The sequence below is a fragment of the Ananas comosus genome, linkage group 2 (assembly GCF_001540865.1).
Source record: "Ananas comosus cultivar F153 linkage group 2, ASM154086v1, whole genome shotgun sequence".
Taxonomy (NCBI): domain Eukaryota; kingdom Viridiplantae; phylum Streptophyta; class Magnoliopsida; order Poales; family Bromeliaceae; genus Ananas; species Ananas comosus.
The window spans coordinates 11,324,392-11,333,954 of NC_033622.1; the positions used below are offsets into that span (position 1 = coordinate 11,324,392).

The following is a 9,563-nucleotide window of genomic DNA, read 5'->3' on the forward strand; positions in this document are numbered from 1 at the left end:
TTTAAAATTTTTCATGTGCTATAGCTATAAAGTCTTCCCCAAATTAGAAAAGTGTTTTACCATCATGTATTTTCATGCAAAACTGCTCAACACTCTATAGGAGCAATAAATCACACTATGGTAAGTTTCAGCATATTGATAATATACTATTTAAATAAATTTTTTAACAAAATTATGGCAAAGCTTATATTTTTTTTCTTTTTACATATATATTTAGAGTTCTCTCAGCTCTTGAATAAAAAGTTAGCATTTAATCAGTTTTTTTTTTAGAATATATGTTGAAAACTGTTTATGGTAATAAAACCATAAATTTATTCTAAAATATGCATCAAAATAAAATTTTGATAATATAATAAATAATTTAAAATTTTTTTATTATCTCATATTTTATTTTGCAATATTAGTTTTTAAATACTCTATCAACTATATAATATTATATGCGTTGTATGAAAATTAGTACGTATCAAGTGCAAATAAATAATTTTTCGTTCTTTTAGAAGTAGCAGGTTACCCATTAACCAATGAAGGATGCCATATAACTATTAATATTTTGAATGTGTTCAGTGCATCATAAATTTACTTTAAGATATAAATCAAAAATAAAATTTTGACGGTATAATAAATTATTTGAATATTTTTTAATAACTGTAGATGACTGACTAAAATTTTATTTAACCGCCGCGAAGCATGGGTCATATATTATATACATAGATATATAAATGTATAACTCTGACATCTTTTGTCGTTTCTCTTTTCTACGCCTCTTTTTATTTCTTTCTTCATTTCCTCACCATATTTTTTTGTATATTTATAATTTCAAACTACCATCGATGATCAACAATAATAAAAAAAATTATTTCGATAATATTTACCCGCTGCATCGTGCTTTTAACTATACTAGTTAAGAAATAATACCCAAGACAAGAAGCTATATAATATCGAGAACATACTTAATTCAGTACAGCACTCAAACACATTAAATAGGTAACTACTTGCCAAAGCAAAATAACCAACCACATGGCAAAACATAGCATTTATCTCAGATGTGAGAAATGAACACGACTGATCATGAGAACCTAAAGACCTACCCTCTATTGATTAGTTGGCTAATCCAACAAAGCACTCAGCCGCCCATAGGTTCCTGTCCGTCCATTCTCCTAGGACAGCTCATAAACTATTTCATCATGTTTCATAGATGTGAGATCGACACTGCCGCACCAAAATTTTGCAAGTTTCATAGAACAAAAAATTGTTGGTGAATTAGAAAGTGGCAAATCATCCGACTTTGAGCGCAACGACTGTGAGATGTAATCTACCATGGGTAATAATTGCGGCACGTGATGTTGAAAGAGTTTGAATAAGTTCCTCAGGCATCTGCGCAAGAGGACGAATCAGAACATATCCAACCATAAATGGAAATCAGAACATATCCAACCATAAATGAGACGTTTTTAACCAGAACAAACTATACGAAACGCAATAATTACAATAACATTTCAAGATAAGAGAGTAACAAACAATCATCATCTTACTATCCCTGAAGGTGTAGCTCTAATTAGTAGATCTGACAAATTGGCATCATAAATAAATCAGAAAGCACAGCAAACAGCTTTGAAGAACAAACTGAACCATAAATATCTATTTGGCATTTGAATGCTGCTTGTACACAAAAAGAAGCAACAAATGCTCCTTGTACACAAAAAGAAGCAACAAAATTAACCTTCGTTGAAATAAAAATGATGGATAGCAGGTCTATGACCTATGTTTGATAGATAGCAGCCGAGCAGCTCAAACAATCAAATTCACTAATGGCAAGACAAAAGGGGGTTAAAAAAAAAGAGAGTAGAATTTCACTAATTAAGAAAGTAAAGAACTATACAGTAACGTGTCGGGGAAGAAAATGCATAGATGTTAATTCAGCTTCAAATCTTTTCACAGCCCCATGCCATGGAGGAAGCGTAATTAACCACCAGCTTCCCGTCAAACCCAAAATTCTGTCATGTTCAATAGAACAACATTAATTTTGTCATTTTGCCAACCTAGAAAGAATATTCTCAGTTCAAGAATTATTTTTCAAAATGGTACTAGGTTATCTGCTATTTAATATACCAGGATTTTAAACTGGCCATTAATTTTACTTTCATTGGAGGAACAGCAGAACACCGAAAAATAAATGACCCGGCAGAGCTAACAGCAGAAGGATTTGTTTTGCTATAAGCTCACAAAGACTAAAGTTCATGGTGGACAGTGGTATATTTTAAAAGCACAGGTCACAAAAAATAAATAGGAGAAAAAAGAACAATTTCAAGGAAGTGGTTACATGGAGTGCACGTGCCACAGAGAGTTAAGAGTAGAAGTGGGACGCTAACACATACTACATAAAATTGATCTTTGAGACACGTAGTAGAATAATGCCGTCTACTTGATCTTGAAGATGTAAAAAAGTAAATGAACCGAATATTTAAGTTTTAAAGCACTTGTATCTAAAGATCAAAAGGTTTCGAAATTGCCAATCTCAATTGTTGTCACGAAGGGTTTGGTTGATCAATACGCCAAGCTAAATTGTGGTTACTAGGGGTTTGGTTGATCAATACACCAATCTCAATTGTGGTTAAGAGGAGTTTGGGTGATCAATACTTCAGAAGAATTCCAAATAGTTTTTTTGCCAAAAGGCCCAGACTAACATCAACGGGCTCATTTGTCAATAATAACCATCATACATTATTTCTTCTTTTTTTTTTTTTTGTAATCTGTTTTACCAAGTAATGCATGGGAAAAGAACAATACACATAATCCTTCATGATTAAAATTGGCTAAATAGTTCAAAAACATAAAGTAACATAGTCATTCCTAAGAGGCAAACTACATAATCACAATCCAAATAGCTTATCTGCATCATTTATCATGATCAAAATAATGTTAAATAGACAGAAGTGAAATTCAAAGTTCTTTGACAATGTTTCGACAAGGCATAAGTTTTCATCTGAACCTAGTTAATCATCAAATTGGATGTAGGGGTGTAAAACGGGCCGGGCCGCTCGGCCCGACACGACTGCGGGTTGGGCCGTGGCCCGGCATGGCTCCTGTAGCATCCATGCCGGGCCGGGCCGGCCCGGCTCTTCGGGTCGTGCTGGGCCTCCCTTCTTGGGCCTGACAGCCCGACCTAGCACGGCCGGGCCGAAGGGAAGTCCGTGGCCTGGCATGGCACGACCCGCTTAGGCCGTGCCATCCGGGCCAGCACGGCCCGAACCCCAAGGCCCAAGGCTATTGCCTTGGGCTTTGGGGTTGGATCTCCTGGGGAGAAGGGCCAAGGAGATCTCCTCCCAAGGTCTGCCATAGGAAACCTTGGGAGGAGGTTTTTGATTCAACGAACCAAACAATTTGGTCCGTTGGACCAAAAACACTCCAATTTTTTTTCAAAAAAAAATTATATATTTTTTTATAAAATTCAAATATTTGTTATATTATAATTATTTTTATAAATTTTAAATTTTTAAATAAAAAATTATATGTTTATATTTTAAATTTAATATATTTTTTAAAGAAATAAAGAAATAAAATTCTTTAGGGGCCGGCACGGCCTGGGCCTTTCGGGCCGAAGGGCCGTGCTGGGCCATAGAGTTGGCAGCTCTGGCCAGGCACGGCCCAGCCCGGATTTGAAACTGGGCCGGGCTGGGCCGGCCCCTAGCCCGAATCAGCATGAAAAATATGGGTTGTGCCGCATTACACCCCTAATTGGATGTTTTATGTGAGTACATACAAACTAACTACGATCAACAAATTAGTTGCTCACTAAGAATAAAAAGTATTAAGTAGTGTATTCCATATTTTTGTGTATGCATGTTGAGCAAAAGCCTGTATGTAGGGGTATACAAAATTGCATACACCAGTAACAAGAAAACTTACATTGTAAAGATCGATCACCAATTCGTCTGGATTTGGGGAAAAAGCACTATTGATATACACAAACTGTCAAAGGACACAAAAAGAACATTAGTAGCTAAGCATTTAAAAGTACAACGAATAACCTAAGTGATTTTATGAATAAGTTTTATACCAATGTATCCCGATGAAGTTGGCGACGAAGAAACTCGATGACCTTTCAAAACTTGTCAATTCCAGCAACCCGAAAGAAAAAAATAGTAAAATCATTTTGAAGAATAACCTCTGGTTTGAGAAATGTCTTTTCCTTTAAATGTGAAAACAGTATTATCTACACAGTTTGGCCTTGTGAAATCTCTCACAGAAGTTAAACCAAAGTGACTGGATTTATCAAATCCATCTGCCTAATGTTTATGGACAGATGTGATCAGCTCCACCTTGGGGATATCTTGCGTACAACACTCAAATAGGCTGGGCAAAGCGATCAAGGTAGCCACCTAGGTAAATTCCATAGTCATCATGTATAGGCCCCCAACAAACACCCCCCACCAAGCGGCATGGTCGCCTAGGTAAATTCCATAGTCATTATGTATAGGCCCCCAATTGCGCACCCCAACAAAACAAGGTAAATTCCATAGTCATATTGTATAGCGCACCCCCACAAACACCACATACCCCCACCCCGCCCCTACCCAAAAAAAGAAAAAACGACTCTCTAGCTCTTAGGCCTAATATAGAAAAGTGATGGCTAAAAGCATTATTTTATACTATGGAAGAACAAAAAAAAATTCAAAAGCGCTAGCAATCTTCCCTTCTTCAATGCTCTAAAATTGGGGTTGCAACCACCACCAGAGAAGCACGTAGCCACATGCTTCTCTAGTGGCGGTTACACCTGCAATTACGTAGTATACAAGAAGGAGATATTGAATGCTCTTCTTGAAATTTTAGGGCTTTCAAAAATGATACTTTTAGCCACAACATACCAAACTAGGCCTTAGTGTTAAATATAAAAAATATTTAAACACCGTTCTCTAACAGCTTAAGGTTTTAGAGAATAACGGTTGTTTCGTATTATTTAATATGGTTTCAACCAGAAAGTCCTGAATTCGGGTCACACTATGCTCCTAGCATTATTAATTTCCTCCCATTAATTTAAGTCCACGTTATGGACCTACAAAAAGTCTCGAGCCTAAAGGTGAGGGGAAATGTTAAATATAAAAATATTTAAACACCATTCTCTAACAGCAGCTAAAGTTTTTAAAAAACAATAGTTGTTTCGTATTATTTAACACTTGGTACTTAGCGTCATGGGCAAGGCAAGTGACAACGAACTAAAATGTAAACAAAAACGGAGGCAAAAAGGAAAAGAAAAAAAAAAGAGAGCAGGGAATGACCAGATATTACACATTTTTGAGAGAAAAGTTAGACAGTAAGTTAGAGCTAATGAATAACAGAGCTCTAGGTTATAATTACTAGACCAACTTTAATCAGGTCTGCTTGAACATCCCTAAATTGTAACGAAAGTATCACCAACAAAAAAACCACAATATATGCTTCAAGGATGAAACTCAAAAAATGATTTATCAGAAATTCATGGAGACGATCAATCGTTAGCAGAGAAATTATAATCCTTGGTAATCATTTTTCTATCTTAACGTATACTAAGAATTCATGCGGCTCAATTCAGCTCCTTCAAAGTATCGGTTTACATTTGAATCTTCAAAATTTGGCTCATCTCCAAAAAGTGCCATCTCGAAGGCCTCGACTATGAGATAGACCTCTCAACATCCATATATTCAAACAGTTCAAATAGAAAGTAGTTCTCTACATATGTATAACATTTTGGACCTTTGGCAAAATGAACTTTAGTAGTACATGGTTATATTGAAGGAGAGATTACAACAGGGCTATACTGTTTTCATTTTCTTGAGACGGATGAAAATAATGATAATCCATAACACCCTTCTGAACTCACAATTTGGCATTTAAACCTGAACAACTTTTCACCACTAATATGATTACTCTTAATGAAATTTCTTTTGGCTAGTGGTAAAAGTCGAAAACTAAAATGCTAGTATATTTCCCCATGATTAATGTCACATGCAAACTGCAAACTAATGTTGCAAGTTTCGACACGATTTTTTTTGGGCCGAAATCTGAATTTTGACCGCCTTTCAGTGATCTTCTGGTTCAGCACTCCGTTTGAAGCAATTATACACTTTCTAGTTGAGATTGTGTCTGTGTGCAGAACTTGAGACTACTACATTTTATATAAGCAAAAATTATCAATCAGACAAAGATACATTCTAAGGACAAAATGATTCCTCAAAAGAATGCAAGCATTGCTAGACCGTCTTTTGACGATTTGTCACAAATCCTACAATCCTGCTTAAAGACCAGCACTCGACACCCGCTAAGGCTTAGTTCGGTATTGCCGTGGCTAAAATGCATTTGCTTCATGCTTTGGAAGACCCAAGAAACTGAAAACCGCTTTCAGTTTTTCCTCCTCCAATGCAATAAAATTACAGCAGTAATGCCGCCGAACAGTAGTTACACGCTTTTGCGGCGGCAGTTGCTACCACAATATTATACCACTGCAAGGAGAAGGATTTGAAGTGCTGTAGGATAATGCGGACCTTCCAAAGAATAAAAACAGGTGCTTTTGGAAAGGCAATAACGAACTAGGCCTAAAGCACAAAAGCAGGAGCATTTTGGAAACGCAATCCCAATCCCAAACTAGGTCTAATTCTTCGAATCCCAGAAAATGCTCCCTGCATCCATAAACTCTCTATTAGAGTCTACAATATATCACATTGATGATTCTACATTCATTTTCAACATTTTTTTTAAGCAAAATTTCACCTCCACATGCATCCTTCAAAATCTACTTTCCTTAGATCAAAACTCAAAAAGAAAAAAGAATTTAATAACTAGATTTAATTTGAGAGACTCGATGCCATCAAATTTACGCCGAAATTATCGAACTCGTTTGGGCAAATGGTGATAAAATATGCGACAAATTACTTCAAAATTAATCAAAACACAAAATCGAAAGTAAATTGTAGAGGGGAAAGATACGATTAATACCTTGAATTTGGCTTGCTTGAGGATGGGAACGTCACCGGTGGGGCGAAGGTGAATCACAACTACACGCACAAAAAATTAGGGCAAGAAATAAAAAAAAAAAAAAAAACAAAAAGCAATCGCTTATGATTCTTCTTTTTAGGTTTTAGAAATTTCTAATTCAAACAAAATTTTTACCTTTTCGATCCGAAGTGGGCGATTCTGATTCCATCGGAAACGAGAGCGTGGCGAAGTGGAGAGATTTGAGGGAGACAAGGAAGGAGAAGCGAGAGGGAACGAAGGAGAGAGAGAGAGAGAGAGAGAGAGGAGAGAGAGAAGAGGCCTAAGACGATTGGGCTTTGTTTTTGTTTTGTTCAGACTTAAGTAATAACTAATTATTTTAGGGATAGAATTAAGTTCAGCATTAAAAGTCTAAAATATACTAATTTTATATTTTAATGATAATTAAGTTATTTTCGGAATTAAGAAAAATAGTGTTTGAATAGATAATATTGAATAAAAAAAATAGAGGATACTTATAAATAAAAAATAATGATATTATCCTAATTATTATATTTAAATTTATTATATTTAAAATTTTAAATTTAAATAGACAATTTTTATAATTAAAAATTTTAAAATTAAAATCTATATTTTTAAATTTCATATTTAATAATTTGAAGTTATAAATTTTAATTTTAAATTTTAAATCAAATCTAACAAATATAAAATGTAACATTTAAAATTTAAATAATTTAGAATTTTAAATGTTCTAATAACTAGGTAGTGATAAATGGGAATAAGATGATTGGGCCTTTGTCTCCAATTTTAAAAGCACAATGAAGGGCATGTGGGCTTGGGAATCGACATCTGGACCAGAACTAGGCCCAGCCCAAGCCCAGAAATTTGAAAAGTTCTGTAAAGTCCTATAATTTTGCATTTGTTTTAACTTAAAACTATTTTTTTAGTAAAAGGGAAAAAAAAAATTAACCGGGTAGGTTTTTTTTTTTTTTTTTTTTTTTTTTTTTTTTTTTCTCTCGATTGAAGAGAGGAGGGAGAGAGGATGAGAGCCACGCGGAGAGAGAGAATGGTAGTATGCTATTGCTTCACTTTGTTTTTTAGAAAATAAAATTAGCTGTAAATTATCTCACAAATACATTATCCTTCTCTAGTAAATAAAAAAAATGCGATAAATAAGATGCTCATGTAGACAAAACAGTCATTTGTTTGTAGATAAGGACAAGTTAATTAAATTGCTTGCACTACCTGAGTAATTTAATTTGTTTGATAGTGATCTTAATAACGCATAAAGTAGTAGGGATAAGACAAATTTTACGGATTAATTATGATGAAAATAACATAGAATGGCACGTGTTAAATTAGATCAAGGTACAAGGAGTTACGCAAGCAATGACTAGACCTTGTTCTTTAATAAAATTGGCCGATCAGATCCGGGCAGGTTTTAAAAAATTCGAACCCGTACCCAACAACTAATTCTGAATTCGAACCCGACGCCCAATTCGACGAATTTTGAAAAATCGGTATCCAAAATTGAACTAAACTAGGAATCCAAAACTGAATCCGAAAATTCAAATCTGAAATAATCTATTAATCATTATATAGATTAAAGTTCATTGGTGCTCCGATCGAGTACAGACACAATCTATATTTGAATCCAACTCAGCCAGATTTTTGTTTTTATACGTGTATTGAGTATTGGGTAAACGCACCTTATTCGGGTTCAAGTTCCGAAAATTTCGAATGTCCGTAACCATTAGCATCCATTCTTTTGGATTTGGACGGTGCATGCCAAAGGAGAATTAATTAATTTGCAATAATTAAATAAAGCACAAATTAAGAACGATACAAACTAAGAAAAATATTATTATTATTTTGCATTTTTCTTTGGAGATGAAAATGAATTTGTCCCAGGCCGATGATATAATAATACTCATGCTAGCGGGAGCATGAGTATTCAACAAAAGCTATTATCTCGAAGGCTTAGCTGCTAGGTGTGGCAATTTACAAGAAATGTCGTAAATTTTGAAGATCTTTAGTTTAAAATATTAAAAAGCTGTAGTAAATGGAATGCTAGTTCGCCAGTGTTTAAACTGTTAAAAATTGCCGGCCATACCCTATGAATGATTAAATTGCCACATTTTCTTAGCTTTAAACAACTTAAAAACTATCTTTTAGTATAAGTGATGTATCTATTTCCAGTTATTGAGGCTAGAACTTAATTTCTTAGGTTAGTAGAAAAAAATCCTGCAGCAAGCTAAAACTGGCAAGTAAAATACGGGTGAACTACCTGAATTAATAATAAAGCTTTTAAATGCTTTAAATAAAAGATTTTCAAAGTTTATGAGATCTAGTATAATCTAGTATAAATTGCCCCACCTAGTAGCTAAGCCTTCGAGGTAGTAACTTTTGTTGAATACTCATGCTCCCGAGGTTATGAGTATTATCATATCATCGGTACCGGATATATATATATATATATATATATATATATATATATTGTTTATAGTATTGGAATTAAGTGAAGTATACGAATAATTGGTGTTTACATCCCCTTATGTGTACGCTGTTAACTTTTGTGACCAGGATATTAAATAAGT

At 34.4% G+C, this 9,563-nt stretch overlaps 1 protein-coding gene across 3 annotated transcripts; it reads right to left on the reverse strand.

The window, feature by feature from the left end:
- LOC109706820 (ubiquitin-like protein ATG12) lies at window positions 910-7,280 on the reverse strand. Of its 3 annotated transcripts, none has more exons than XM_020227824.1 (4): window positions 7,144-7,280; window positions 6,970-7,028; window positions 3,907-3,969; window positions 910-1,374 (listed from the first exon to the last, which is right to left on the reverse strand). In XM_020227824.1, the coding sequence occupies exons 1-4, from the start codon at window positions 7,175-7,177 to the stop codon at window positions 1,276-1,278; spliced, it is 255 nt and encodes an 84-aa protein (XP_020083413.1). In that variant the 5' UTR covers window positions 7,178-7,280; the 3' UTR covers window positions 910-1,275. The 3 variants fall into 3 exon arrangements, 2 of the variants coding, with proteins under 2 accessions (XP_020083413.1, XP_020083414.1); XM_020227825.1 differs by lacking the exon at window positions 910-1,374 and adding an exon at window positions 1,682-1,994; XR_002215322.1 differs by lacking the exons at window positions 910-1,374; window positions 6,970-7,028; window positions 7,144-7,280 and adding exons at window positions 1,682-1,994; window positions 4,058-4,131.

Bases quoted from the DNA above. Each gene is read 5' to 3' on its own strand.
- LOC109706820 (XM_020227824.1), bottom strand. From the start codon at position 7,177: ATGGAATCAGAATCGCCCACTTCGGATCGAAAAG. The intron at 3,970-6,969 runs GTATTAATCGTA...GTCCTTTGACAG, and splicing joins TCAAGCAAGCCAAATTCAAG to TTTGTGTATATCAATAGTGC. The intron at 1,375-3,906 runs GTAAGTTTTCTT...CCTCTTGCGCAG, and splicing joins TGGTGATCGATCTTTACAAT to ATGCCTGAGGAACTTATTCA.